The 15,425-nt window shown below is 42.3% G+C and overlaps 1 protein-coding gene across 1 annotated transcript in view; it reads right to left on the bottom strand.

Annotated features, from left to right (window-relative positions):
• PRKAR2A (protein kinase cAMP-dependent type II regulatory subunit alpha) overlaps nt 1-13,317 on the bottom strand; it is a 71,055-nt gene extending 57,738 nt beyond the window's left edge. The window contains exon 1 of the mRNA XM_061128664.1: nt 12,851-13,317. Within this exon, the coding sequence (XP_060984647.1) occupies nt 12,851-13,103 (253 nt within the window). The 5' untranslated portion in view covers nt 13,104-13,317. The remainder of the gene's footprint in view (nt 1-12,850) is intronic.
• Nucleotides 13,318-15,425: the final 2,108 nt, after the last annotated feature.

Raw genomic sequence — 15,425 nt, 5'->3', positions numbered from 1 at the left:
AGAACTCAGACACCAGATGCAGCAGGGCCGTGCTCCTTACTCCCCAGGAGGCTGGCGGCTCACCTTTACTGTCTGTCCCTTCCTCGTTCTACTGCATCTCCCTGACACCTACCACTGCTGATGAGGGTAAGGCAGTGAGATGGGCGAGGGACAAACCTGAATCTGATCAAGCCGACGTAGCAATGGTTCTCAAACTTTAGGATACATCAGAATCATTGAGAAGACTGAAGGCCTCTTCTTCAGAATTTCTGATTTGACAGGCCTGGAGTGAAGCTAAGAATCTGTATTTCTAATAAGTTTCCCAGATGATCTGATGTTACTGATCCTGGAACCTCATTTGAAAACCACTGCTCTAGTGCCAATTATGAAATGAGAGGAGGAACAGGAGATGGGGAACTTTGACGCAAACATCACGGGGATGCAATCAGCAAAACTGTATGTTGTGAAAAAATCTACAAAAAATCTAAAAAAATCTACAGAATAAACCTTATTCTACAAATAATCTTCACAGGGAACAAGAGAGAGATCAAGAAAGATCCTACAGACTAAAAGAGGCTTAAGAGATAAGGCTGCTGCTGCTGCTAAGTCACTTCAGTCGTGTCCGACTCTGTGCGACCCCTTAGACGGCAGCCCACCAGGCTCCCCCGTCCCTGGGATTCTCCAGGCAAGAACACTGGAGTGGGCTGCCATTTCCTTCTCCAATGCATGAAAGTGAAAAGTGAAAGTCAAGTCGCTCAGTAGTGTCCAACTCTTAGCAACCCCATGGACTGCAGCCTACCAGGCTCCTCCGTCCACGGGATTTTCCAGGCAAGAGTACTAGAGTGGGGTGCCATTGCCTTCTCCGAAGAGAGAGAAGGCAGTCAAATGTAATTCTTGACCTTATCTGGAGAGGTGTGAAGTGTGAACATAGACTGAATATTTGATACTAAGGAATTATTGTTAATTATTTTAGATATGATGAAAGTTTTGTGGATATATTTTTAAAACTAGTCCTGGGGGACATAAACCTAAAAATACTTATGGATAAAATTATTTCTGATGTTTAAAAAAAGTTATCAAAGAGGAAGGTGGTCTGAGTTATGAGCTGGGATCAGGAGAACTGATTCTGAAAATCTTTACCTAACTTCTTGTTCAGTGAAATTGTGTGGTAGCTTGATACTGGTATAGTAAATACATGGGTAAAGACTCCCCAAGAGAAATTAGCAAACACTATAAATCAAGTCACCAGCCAAGAGTTAACAGAGTTGGGGATAAATAGATGAGGGGGGTATTACACTATTCATTTTACTATTGTCACTCATCAACATTTTCCATCAGTTAAAAAAAGGGTAGGAAAGAAAACCAGCATTCCTGAGAGCAGATGGGGGAACCAGGGGACAGAAAAATTCTGATACAGTGGTCCACTGACCCTCTCTGCAAAAACACTGCCCTAATACACACATCCAGGCATTAAACAGAGTCATTTATTCTGAAACAACCATTGGCACCCACAACCCCCTGTCCCCAACCACTGGACATCTCTCTGGTCCTAAAGTACCCACTGCCTCGAAGACCGATCTCTAACCCAGCCCCAATGTCCTGCTAAAGAATGAAAATGCCATTCCAAGAGCTGAGATTCCTTCTCTACCACAGAATGCATACCACAGAATGTGTGTACTACATCACATTAAAAACTCCTAAGGAATAGGTATGGGGATGTTCCTACCACCTTTTGTCTGGCACAGACCTTGTCATATACAGACACTAAATGTAGATGGACTGAATGAATGAGGCCCTATTAAGTGGGCCGGAAAGGACTAAAAGCCATGCCCCCCTTCTTGGGTCTATCACCTCATCAACTCACATGTGGCCACTAATTTAAGTTGAATTAAAACAGGAATATAAAACTATTCTGACACCAACTGGTAAACTTCAATACAATTCTGATGCTAACCACTCAGAGTAGCACCAGAGTCCACAGTTCAGGGACATGGTCCCCAGAAGACTGCCCTTCCTCCAGTTGCTAGTTGCACTTTAGTGGTCCTGGGCCACCAACATGTCCAACCAACTGGCTATAAATTCACAGGTTCCCACAACTCCCAGGTTTGACTTGTAAAACAACTCACAGGAGTTTAGGAGATGGCAACCCACTCTGGTATTCTTGCCTGAAAAACTCCATGGACAGGGGAGCCTGGCAGGCCACAGTCCGTGGGGTCGCAAAGAATCAGATACGACTGAGCACACACTCACACATACCTGTTCCTGGGGGTTTCCCTGATGATAGTTCAGTGGGTAAAGAATCCCCCTGAGAATGCAGGAGACACAGGAAATGTGGGTTTGATCCCTGAGTTAGGATGATCCCCTGGAAAAGGAAATGGCAACCCACTCCAGTATTCTTGCCTGGAAAATTCCATGGACACAGGAGCCTGGTGGGCTACAGTCCACGGAGTCGCAAAGAGTTAGATCACTGAACACACACAAGCAAGCACATTCCTATTATTACAGTTTTATTATAAAGGATACAAATCATTATTAGCTAAATGAAGATACACATAGAGCACAGTCTGGGAGGGTCCTGAACACAGAGTTCTCCTGTCTCTTCTCACAGAATCAGGGTGCTTCACCTTCCCAGCATATCATCAACCAGGAAGTTCCGCCAAGCTTTGATGTTCAGAGCTTTATTGGGGTTTCATTCCATAGATACGATTGACTGAATCATGGGCTACAATACTAAATCCAATCTCCAGTCCCTCAGCTTTCCCCAGAAGTCAGATTGGCTCAAAGTTCAAACTTTCTAATTACATGGTTGGTTTTTCTGGTGACCAGGCCCTATCTTGAATCATCTCATTAACATAAACTCAAGCCTGATCCAAGGGGGCTTATGTGTAACAAAAATATTTCCATCACTTGGGAAATTATAAGAGTTTTAGAAGTTCTGTGCCAGGAATCTGGGACAAAGGCCAGACATATTCTTTATTATTCAACAAAAACAAACTGTGAAAACTCCCTAGCCAACTTACAAAAATAAAGAAAGCATGAAAAAAGCTATACAAGACCACTCATTTTAGGGTGTTAAATCCCTCTCTCACTTGTTGGCATTTCAGATACCAATCACCTGCTAGACCTACACAACACTTAAAAATTTGGTATGCATTAAATTGAACCATACTCTGAGAATTATCTATGGATCACTATCAATAGAAAAATAAAAAAAAACCAACCCTGGAGCATCATCAATCAGACATGGCTTCTCTGTGAGTTGAGAAACCAACCCATTAGTTGAACATTGAACTCTTGGTTGGGTAACAGTAAGACAGAGCAGTTGCCCTGTTAACGATCATGGAGTCACCAAACAAAAAACTTTAATAATCTTTCTGAAGAGAGTATCAAGCATTTACAGCATGAAGCAAATTCTCCTCTTATCATTTTACATATGTTTAAAAATAATGGATGTCTTAAAAAAAAAAAAAAGGTTAATAATAACATTGCAAACTGAACAATAATTCTCCAGCCACTGGTTTACCAAAAAAATCTTCATCCAAATCTTGACATCTTCAGTCACTGTCTTCATATACATTGTCTTGTTGGTATCACGTCTTAAAACTGTTAACAAATTCCCTGGCAAATATCAGGGCTTGGACTAAAAACCTCAAGCCATCTATTTTTTAATCTTAAATTCACTTAAATAGAATCTCAAATGCAAAAGAAAATGCAAGAAGAGCCCTAGCAGATCAAGTAATCTTTTTATATTTGAAATGTAATTGACTTTCAATATTATGTTTCAGATGTATAACATAGTAATTTAATATTTTTATATGCTACAAAATAATCACCACAGTAACTTGCTACCAACTGTCACCATAAAAAATGATTATCATCTTACTACCTATATTCCCTATGCTGTACGTTACATCCTTGTGACTTACTTGTTTTATTATTGGAAGTATGAACCTCTTAATCTCCCTCACCAATTTCACTCTTCCCCTGACTTCACTCCCCTATGGTAACCACCAGTTTGTTCTCTGTATCTGTTTCTGTTTTAAAACATTTGTAAATTTGTTTTATTTTTTAAGTTCTACATACAAGTGAAACCATACAATATTTGTCTTTCTCTGTCTGACCTATTTCATTCAGCATAATACCCTCTAGGCCCATCCATGTTGTCATAAATGGCAAGATGTCATTTTCTTTTTTAGCTGAGTAATATTCCACCTGTAAATATATACCACATCTTTATCCATTCACCTAACAATGGGCACTCAGGTTGCATTCTTATCTTGCTTCTGTAAATAATGCTGCCTTGAGCACAGCGGTGTGTTTATTTTTTTGAATTAGTGTTTTTGTTTTCTTTTGAAAAAAATCCAGAACTGGGATTGCTCAGACATACAATAGTTCTCTTTAAATTTTTTTGGAAAACCTCCCTACTGTTTCCCCTTAGCTTAGATGTTCACCTCTGAGATTCAAGTAAGTAAAAGATAAGGCCGTGAATTAAGAGCACAAAGAAGTAAAACCTTAAATTATCCCTTTAAATTAAATAACAGCTAAAGCAAATACCATTCCTCTCCCGTTTCTGAATGTGAGATGTCCGCACTTTTTCCCTCCATTCTAAGCCGCCTCCCCACCCCCGATGCTAGGACCTTGCTCCATCAGACACTACCTCTCCACGGGCTCCTTTCCCTCTGCATGTGAACATGCTTATGGTGACTCTAACTTAACAAAACAAAATCAGAGACCTGTACTTCACCAAGTCCTTTCTTCTTCAAAACATACTCACCATTTTTTATCTGAATCTTCTGCAGGCTCTGTCTTCTTTCCTTCTTTATTCCTTCCCTCCTTCCCTCCCTCCACACCCCTCCCCCCCACACTCCCTGACCCACTGGCACCTGACCTCTTCCACCACAACCCCACTGGAGCCTCTATCCCCAAGAATCACAGCTGAGTCAATCATTTCAACACTGGCTTTATCCAACTTGACCTCTTCACTGCTCCCAACACCACTGATGCCTGTTTCAGTCACTTTTATTCAGCATAGTACTGAAAGCCCTACCAGAGGAATTAGGCAAGATAAATAAATAAAAGGGCATTCAAGTCAAAAAGGAACAATAAAACTATTCACAAATTACATGATCATATATACAGAAAATCCTAAAGAATCCACAAGTTGCAGGGTACAAGATCAACATACAAAAATCAGTTGTAGTTGCATATATTCATAATCAACAAACTGAATATGAAATTTAAGAAAGCAAGTTTTTTGGTTTTCTTTTGCAGAAATGGAAAACCTGATCCTAAAATTCATATAGAATTGCAAGGAGTCCTGAAAACTCAAAAGAATCTTGAAAAAGAAGAACAAAATAGTGGTGACAGTTACACAAAATAATGTACTGAATGCCCCTGAACTGTATACTTTAAAATGGTAACACACACACACACAAAAAATAAAATGGTAACACAGTACATTTTATGTATATTCTACCACAATAAAAAATGCATTATGACAGCTATGTAAAGAAATTTTTAAATGCTTATAACCTTTTCTGTAAAAAAATAAATAAATGAGGCAAGAAAAAAATGAGAGGCAATTCAGGCATGAAATAAAATGAACAGTATAATGGCATTAAATCCAGCCTAAAGTCAAACCCTGCTTATTATATGGTCTTGGATAGTTTCTAGGTCTCAATTTCCTTATCTGTGAAATGGAGATAATTATAGTCCCTACCTTTTTTAGAAGATCAGGAGGATTCAATGAGATGATGCATAATAAATAACTGAGCACTGAGACTAATAAAGAATAAAGGCTTAATAAATTCAAGCTGTCCTAGTCACAGAACAGTATTTATGGGTAAATTACGTAAAATGTAGAAAAAGAGTTAAAAAAAAAAAGTCTCCTCCAGCTGATATTTCCAGAGCAAGTTGAAGGAATACACAGTGTGTACGCTTTATGAACAATCACGCTGCACAACTGTGATTTGTGCACCTTTTTGCACATACGCTTTACTTCAAAAAAAGTTTACCTGACTGAAAAAGGTGACTGCACAATATTGTGAATGTACTGTACTGATGGCACTGAACTGCACACTTAAAATGGCAAATTTTACATTACATACAGTTTACCACAGTTCTTTAGAGCGAGGTAAAAAGAAAGAATGGTGATTTGGGGGACAGTGTAGAGTATAGATGGATGGAAGACAGACGAGTGGGAGACCTACAGGAGGCATCCAGTTAAGAAGCAATATAAGGATTTCCCTGGTGGTCCGCTGGCTAATATGCCCCACTCCCAATGCAGGGGGCCTGGGTTCAATTCCTGGACAATGAACTAGATCCCACATGCTGCAACTAAAAGTTCACATGCCACAACTAAGACCTGGTGCAGCCAAATAATTTTTCTCTTTTACGAAGTAACAGAAAGTAAACCCAAGGCAGGGAAGGGACAGTAGGGAAGGAGAAGATGGGGGAACCCAGAGTTCAAAACAAATGAAAGTGAAAGAGGGCAAAAGAGAGAAGAAGAAAGTGATGGATTTCTGGGTTTCTTGCTGAAGAAATCAGAAAAAGGTGACTGCAGAGAAAATAGAGATGTGTGACAGGTAAGTTGACAACATTAGTTTTAGGCATCATGAGTTTGAAAGATGAATGAGAGGTGACCAGCTGACAAGACAACCATAAACAGGGTGTGTGTGCTAACAGAGCAAGTTTTGATTCTGAAGGTTCAGGTTCAAGGCAGGTTCAATGCTTAGGAAGAGAACTGTCACTGAGGGAGAAACAGTAAACAAACCAAATTCTGGGGATCATCAACAGACACTTAAAGGACAGAGGTGAGAGAGTGAAGACACAAGGGAACAAAGACACCGATGCCAAGGAGGGGGAAAGTTTCAAAGAGGGCTGGTCTAACTGTGTCCAAATCCTCCTGAGAGACCCAGATATGTGAACTGTAGAAATATTATTATTATTAAGCAAGTCTCAGAAAAGTTCCAATAAGGCAATTTAAACCAACTCCAATTGTTATGTGGTATATACTGTGCAATAAAAAATGCTGGGGAAATATCCTAAGGAATCCATCCACTAAAAAACTAGAGAACTAATAAATAAGTTCAGCAAGACTGCAAGATACAAGGTCAATATCTTAAAAATTAACTGTATTTCTATACATCTGCAATGATCAATCTGAAAATGAAATTAAGAAAATTACATTTACAATCACTTCACGAGAAATAAATTACTTAGGAATAAATTTAATAAAAGAAGTGCAAACCTTACATTCTAAAAACTACAAGACACTTGTGGTTCTTTAATTTAGAAATTAAAGAAGACCTAAATAAATGAAAAGACATTCTATATTCACAGATCTGAAGACTTAACATTGTTAAAAGGCAATACTCGCCAAATTAATCTATAAATTCAATGCAATTTCTATCAAAATCCCAGTTGGCCTCGTTGCAGAAATTGACAAGTTAATCCTACAATTCATATGGAGATGCAAATAGGCAAAACTCTGAAAAAGAACAAAGCTGGAAAATTCACATTTCCTGATTCCAAAACTACTACAAATCTACAGTAGTTAAAGAATGCAGGAGTGGCACACAGTCAGATATATGGAATAGAACTGAGAGTTCAAAACAGACTCTAGCATTTACAGTCAACTGATTTTCAACAGAGTACCAAGACAATTAAATGGGGAAAGAATAGTCTTTTTAATAAGTGGTGCTGGGGACTTTCCTGGTGGTGCAGTGACTAAGACTGTGCTCCTAGTGCAGCGGGCCTAGGTTCAATCCCTGATCAAGGTACTGGATCCCACATGCCGCAACTAAGTTGCAACATGGTGCAACTAAGATCTGGTGTAGCCAAAAAAAAAAAAAGTGGTGCTAGAGAAACCACATATAAACGAATGAAGTACTTTACTTCTTAAACAAAAAATAACAAAAATGTACTACAACCTAGGGACATCCCTGGCAGTCCAGTGCTTAAGATTCCACATTTCCACTGCATGGAACACAGGTGTAATCCTTGCTTGGGGAACTAAGATCTCCTATGTTGCGTAGCCAAAAAAAAAACCCCAAAGTACTACAACCTAAATGTAAAGCTAAAACTGTAAAACTCATATAAGAAAACAGAGAAGTTAATCTTCATGACCTTGGGTCTGGCAATGGCTTCTTAAATAAGATACCTCAGGCACAAACAACAAAAGAAGATGATACACTGGACCTAATAAAAATTACAAACTTGTACTTCAAAAGACAATATCAAAAAAGTAAAACAACAACTTGCTAAATGTAGAACATATTTTTTAGTCATATATCTGATAAAGGACTTGTTTAAAATATACAAAGAACTCTTAGAACTTAACAATAAAAAGACAAACCAATTTTAAAAAATGGACTAAGGACCTGAATAGACATTTCTTCAAAGATACACAAATGACCAACAAACACATGGAAAAATGCTCAATATCATTAGGAAACTGCAAAGCAAAGCTACAATGAGGTAGCTACTACTTCCTACCCACTAGGTTGGCTATAATAAAAAAGATAAAAAGTGTTGACAAGGATGGGGAGGAATCAGAACCCTCAATACACTGCTGGTTAGAAAATGTAAAATGACACGGCCACTTTTGGAAAACAATTAGTTCCTCAAAATATGAAGTATAAGAGTTACATATGGTGCAAGAATTCTATTACTGCGTATATACCAGAAAGAAATGAAAACCCATGTCCACACTGGAACTTATACACAGAAGTGTTCACAACAGCATTATTTGTAATAATAAAAAAAAGTGGAGACGATCTAAGTGCCCATCAACTGCTGAATGGATAAACAAAATGTGGTAGATTCATACAATGGAACAGAATTCAGCAATAAAAAGGAATGAAGCACTAATATATGCTACAATATTGATGAATTTTTTAAACATTATGCTAAGTGAAAGAAGCCAGAAGCAAAAAGACCATATATTTTATGATTCCATTTAAATTAATTGGCCAGGATAGGCGCATTCATAGAGACAGAAAGGAAATCAGTAATTGCCTAAAACTGAGGGGAACAGGGATGTGGGCAGGTGATGGCTAAAGCGTATGGGGTGTTTTTCGTGGGGTGATAAAAATGTTCTAAAACTGACTGTGGTGACAGTTGTACATATCTGTAGATACAGTAAACCAATGAACTATACACTTTAAATGGGTTAATTACGTGGTATGTGGATTATGTCTCCATAAACCAAAAAAGAAAAAAATGCTGAGACCCACAAATATAAATGTTTTACTGTAATTATAGAAGTGAATCAAGTCTAGATGTCAAGTTATTGTTCTTATGAGGATGCAGTCAGAGTAACTTATTAATAAGTCAATATTAAGTCTGAACTCTTCATGCTTTCCCAAGAATGAAATATTCGTTCTAATACTTCATATTTGATGTGTTGTTTGATATCAAACTGTTGTTAAACTAAACCAATAACAATTAATGAAGCTTTTTGAGTGTTTCTAGTAGCATACAGTTTTATAAACTGAATTGGTGGTTAGCCACTCAGGACCTTACTAAGTAAAGTGAAAGTGAAAGTCGCTCTGTCGTGTCCGACTCTTTGCAGCCCCATGGACTATACAGTCCATGGAATTTTCTAGGCCGGAATACTGGAGTGGGTGGCCTTTCCCTTGTCCAGGGGGATCTTCCCAACCCAGGGATCGAACCCAGGTCTCCAGCACTGCAGGTAGATTCTTCACCAGCTGAGCCACTAGGGAAGCCCAGGAATACTGGAGTGGGTAGCCTATCCCTTCTCCAGCGGCTCATCCTGACCCAGGAATCGAACAGGGGTCTCCTGCATTGCAGATGGATTCCTTACCAACTGACAATGCAGGCAGATTCTTTACCAACTGAGCTATCAGGGAAGCCCTACTAAGTAAAGTCTCTCTGATATATTATGGTTCTAATACTATATACCCTATTTCTAATTTTAGGTACTGTGGACTTATTATCCTAATGTTCCTAATCACTGGCTATGCAACGTGTTCTGTATGATGTTACAGAAAAGTCTGAATGAATGAACTTTTTGGTCATCCTAGTATTTCTTATCTTTTCAAAAACATATGTTTTCTGCATAACATAAAATTTACCATTTCAACCATTTAAGTGTACAATTCATGGCATTAAGTGCATTCACAACGTTGTGTAACCATCACCCCTATCCAATCTCAGAACTTTGTCATCGTTTCAAACAGAAACTCCGCTCTCATTAAACAGTAACTCCCCACTGTCCACTCTCCCCAGCTCCTAGTAATCTCTATTCTGCTGTCTCCATGAATTTGCCTATTCCAGGTACCTCATATAAATGGATTCATACAATATTTCTCCTTTTGTGTCTAGCATATTATACTAGCATAATGTCGTCAAGAATCATCCATGCTCCTCCTCTTTTCTCTTCTCCGCCATCCTATGTGCGGTTGAGTTCTCTCCTCACCATGTCGTCTCAAGACTTTCAGGATCAAGTGACTCCTAGCCAAGAAAAAAAGCAGAATCGTCCCATTCCTCAGTGGATTCGAATGAAAACTGGCAATAAGATCAGGTACAATTCCCAGAGAAGACATTGGAGAAAAACCAAGCTGGGTCTATAAGAAGCCTCACATAAAAAGTGGCACACATGTTAAGACCACTTTTTTAACCAGCCAAATCACAGCAAGAACATCACTACTGTAATGCTTGGCTCCTGATGTTCCTTGTTTCCTCACTATCAGTATATGAGACTCGGTAATAAATATGAAACGTTGTTGGGGAAAAAAAAAAAGAATCATCCATGCTGTAGTATACATCAGAATTTCATTCCTTTTTAAGGATGAATAGTGTGCCATTGTACATATATACCACATTTTGTATACACACCACATTTATCCATTCATCTGTCTATAGAACACTTGGGCTATCTTTCGGCTATTGTGAATAATGCAGCAATGAACACCAGCATACAAGCATCTGTTTGACTCCCTGCTTTCAGCTCTTTGGGGGTATATACATAGTGGGACTGCTTGGTCACACAGTAATTCTATGTTTAACTTTTTAAGGAAAAGTCAAACAGTATTCCACAGCAGCCAGGACATTTTACATTCCCACCTGCAGTAAGCAAGAGTTCCAATTTCACTACATCCTCACCAACACTTGCTCTTCTGTTTTTTTTTTTTTTTCCATAATAGCCAACCGCATGGGTATGAAGTGGTATCTCACTGTGTGCAGTGTATTTTTAGTCTATTATCTGTAAATAGAAGTTCACCTTGTGTTGACTTCTATAATTATACTTAGCACAGCCACTGAAGAGATATATTAAAAAAATTAAATACCAGTAAAATAAAGCACAGGGTTACAAAAATTCAAGTCAATTCAACTTTGAAAAAGATATAAAAAATAACCAAAAAATGAAGACATGACACAAAACTTGGAAATTCTGTTTTACTCACTTCAGACTAATAGCTAAAATAATAATGTTTTGGGTAAATAAAGATTGTTGCAAAGTAAGTTACAACTTTGTGATTTATTGTTATGACAGTGAAACAAATGCAGAAGTCACTCCTGAAATAAATCTTTTAAAAACACATTTATTCCTGGGAGATTGTGGTCACCAACCCTATTTTAAAGATAAGCGAATTTAAAATCAGACAAGTTCCACGGCTTGTCTTAGACCACAAAGCAACTCTGTGGCAGGGATTTGTGAAATAATTTCTGATTTCCAGGATTAAGGTGAAAAACCAATAATTTAATGTGCATTAAAGCCAGGGTAACATGGTCGAACAATTTCCATTCTTAGTGTGAATAAACTAAGGGATGTTGTCCACAGCACTAAACCTTACAACCTCCAATAGCAATGACCAATAATTAACTCCCTGCCAGCCTAACTTAAATGTGGATTCAACTCAAAACTAGGTTGTCTGGGGTTTTTTCAGTGTGAGCTAGTAAACAATAAGTCTCTAACTTTGTCTCTCAAATGTTTTCATTGTTTTGTTAAATTCTGGCTGTTCAAAACTAGGGTAATTCTATCGTTAAACTGACAAGCCTATGTTGAAGCCATCAAGGAAAACGGAATTGCTTTTTGACAATCTTGCTTAAATCAGATATAAAGGTATTACTAGTCTTCTTTCCTGCACCACATGAGAAAAAAATTGTATTGTTGACCCTCACCACATTTGATCCAATCATTTTAGGCAAATGAAATATATCTTTATACATATATTCCCTGGGTCCACATGAAGAAATGCATACTGAAGTATCCAAGGCTGAAAGAAGGTGAAATGCTGGGACTTGCTTTAAAATACTTCAGCAAAGGAGGAGGAAAAAAAAAAAAAAGTATAGATGAAACATCTGTGACAGATATTTCAACTGTGTAACGTGGGTGACGGCATATAGGGAGTTCGTGTCACCTTTTCTATTTCCGTCTACGCTTAAAGTTTTGCAAGATAACTTTTAATAAAATGAGTTATTTCCCAAGTTACCGTCCTGGTTAGGAAACCCGAGTCGGTGTAGACGAACGTTCTTGTCTTCGCAGCGAAACCGGGCGAAGCGTCTCCAGCCGAGATGAGGCGGCCGTGGGCTCCACGCCCCTCCGGCCCCGCGCCAGCACGCGGGCCGAAAGCGCGCACGTTTCCCTCGAGCTGAATCTGACAACTCGCTCGCTGCTTTCCGGGGCTGGCAGGATCGCCGAGCTCAATTTGGAAGTGGCGCACGCGGGGTTCACGCCGGCGGCTCGGGGAACCCGGACGAACTCCCCTCGCGGGCTCCAAGGTCCCGGCCCAGGGTGGCGGGCCTGGCCCCTCGCAGCCCCTCTCTAGATCTCGAGAGACCCCCTTCCCCCGGCACCGCTCCCTCCGTCCCCGCACCGCGAACCCCCGCCCAGCCCGCCGCCTACCGTCCAAGTCCTCTTCGTCCTCCGACTCGCTGTCCGCCACCGCGTCGGCGACCAGGCCAGCGCCGGGATCGAAATCCTGGGAGCCGGAAGGAGGGGCGGCGGGCGGGGTGGAGGCTCTGGAGCGGGCCTCGCGCAGGCGGGTGAAGTAGTCCACCGCGAAGTCGACGAGGTCTGGTGGCCGCTGCCGCAGCACCTCCACGGTGTAGCCCTGCAGCAGCTCCGTGAGCCCGGGCGGGATCTGAATGTGGCTCATGCCGGCGGCGGCAGGCGGGACCGGGCCGCCGGCGGCCACCGCCTGGGCGGGCGCTCCCTCACGCCGGCCTCTCGCCCGGCGCCCGCGAGGTCTCCTCACGCGCTACCCGGGTCGGGCCTTCCTCGCGCCACGCCGCCCTTTGGCCGGGTGTGTGTCTCCGGGCCCCACCACCCTACGCTACTCCGGCCGGCCTGGTGCCGCCGCCGCTGTCACTGGGCAGCCGCCGCCGCCGCCGCCGCCGCCGCGGGCACCGACGAGCGGGCGAGCGGGACGGGCGGGGCGGGAGCCCGGGTTGTGACGCACGCGGCCGCGGGCGTGCGCGCTCCCGCCGAGTGCCGGCCCTCAGTGCGCTTGCGCCAAGGGGCCGTCTACTAGCCCCGCTACCCTGGCGATCCAGGCGCAAGGATCAGAGGTCTACCTGCTAAGCGGAGTGTTAGTGCCTCTTATCTTTCTTTTCTTCTTTCAGCACACGCTAAGATCCAACCATCTGCCCGCCCTTACTGGGTACCTGGGACATAGCTGAGAGCCAGACGCAAGAATGCCACCTTACCATCTCGGTGTGGTTCCAGATATGGTGGAGAACAAGGGGACCCTCTTTAGGGGGTGACATTCAAGCTGACTCCGAGGCCTGGGCAGGACCTAACCACAGGAAGAGCCAGCAGAAAGCCATGTGGGCATAGAGGACAACAAGAGTAAAGACCTGGGAAAGTCACAACCACCCTGACTGTTGGGTGGCCTGGTGGCATGACCGTAGGACCCTCCAAAGTCTGGCAGGAGGTCTGTGAGATGTCAAAGAAAGAAGGCCTTGTAGGCAGTAGGAGTTTTGATGATATAATAATTTGGGAGCCACCAGCAGATAAATCTGGAAGAATGAGTTCGAAATATGTTCCTTGAGAAAAGGGAATAAAGCCTAGGGCAGGAATGACCACTGTGCCTGTTTCTCTGCTTGAGGATTCCCATCAGGATTCTCAGGACTAGGTCTGCACACCCGTTCTCTCCCCATACTCTGCCCTGGACCCTGGGCCCTGGGCCCTGGGTCATCATTGCTTGATGGTGTTTGAGCAGATGGCAAGGCACTGTTACCCTTTGTCCCTAGGAAGGGGCCTAGGCAAATGGGAGAGGCCATGCTATTTCCCAGACTGCACCTTCACCTACAGCAGATTGCAAAGGAAGAGAAAAGAGTGGAAACCTTCCCAGTGTGTCCATAACACAGCCCAGGTGCTGACCAAAGTCCCAGTAAGCATGGAACAGCATCCTCTGTCTCTGCTGGGCCAAGTCAAAAAGTGACTAGATATAGCCTTGGGAATCTGAAAGGCATTTGGGATGGTTAAGCTCCACCTGGTAATTACCCAGTATTAATTAAATCCTCACTAGGACCTCTCATTTTGTCTTGGCACACACCCAGGAGTTCAGTGCTGCTGGGAACTGAGCGTCTAGAAGCAGGAATACGTGATCCCCACTGGTGCTCCCTGGACAAGTTTCTGGACTCCTGGGAGAAGTCCTGAACCATCAGCTTTGTTAGGGGAGGGGTAGTGTCCAGCTCATTCTCTGCTGGGGTCCTTATCGCACAGTCTTGCAAAAGATTTACTGAATAAATGAATAAATTTTCACACAGCAAGAAGAGCCAGTGAGACTGCTCTCCTGATCTCAGTCTCAGAACTAGGATCCTTTGATTCAAAGCTATGTGTCTGATCTCAGAATATAAAGACTTCAGTAAGGACAGGGCAATGAGAAGCTGGAGGGGCAGGGTTCCTCAACTCTTCTCTGCTCCTGTGAAGACTGACCCAAGTTTTCCAGGAGTCAGCCCATCCTCAGGAAACCTAGGTGGGACTCCCACTGCCCTGCCACACCTGGGGATCTGACCCACTTCAGGAAATCCTACCACCGACCTTTTAGAAGGGCAAATTTGCAACTCCACTCTCTAGTTTGCCCATTTGTCAGATTTTATACATTTGAAAGGGGGACAGGCAGCTGTACAATTAGGACTCCAACCTCAGTTGCAAACAGGGCAAGAGGAAGCCACTCCAGACTGATGACAGAGCTGGCTGTGGGCAGCCTCTGCCTGAAGGAGGTTGGTCCTCCTGGCTTAGTCTCAGATACCCTAGCTTGGACAGCCAGCCAGCAAACAGGGCATTCAAAGGCATCCTCAGACCTGGAGGAAATGAGGACCACAGAAATTGGGAACTGCATAGCTGCTCCTCACCTGTCTCTGAAGACCAGCTTCAGAGGAAGGATGGAGAGCCAGCCTCCAGGTCTAGCTTGACTCTCCTCCCCTTGCACCTGGTCCTCAGAGCAGGGATCCATCTCTGCCCCTTCGGGGAA

The sequence above is a fragment of the Dama dama genome, chromosome 24 (genome assembly GCF_033118175.1).
Source record: "Dama dama isolate Ldn47 chromosome 24, ASM3311817v1, whole genome shotgun sequence".
Lineage (NCBI taxonomy): Eukaryota > Metazoa > Chordata > Mammalia > Artiodactyla > Cervidae > Dama > Dama dama.
This window is presented reverse-complemented; position numbering and strand designations above follow the sequence as displayed.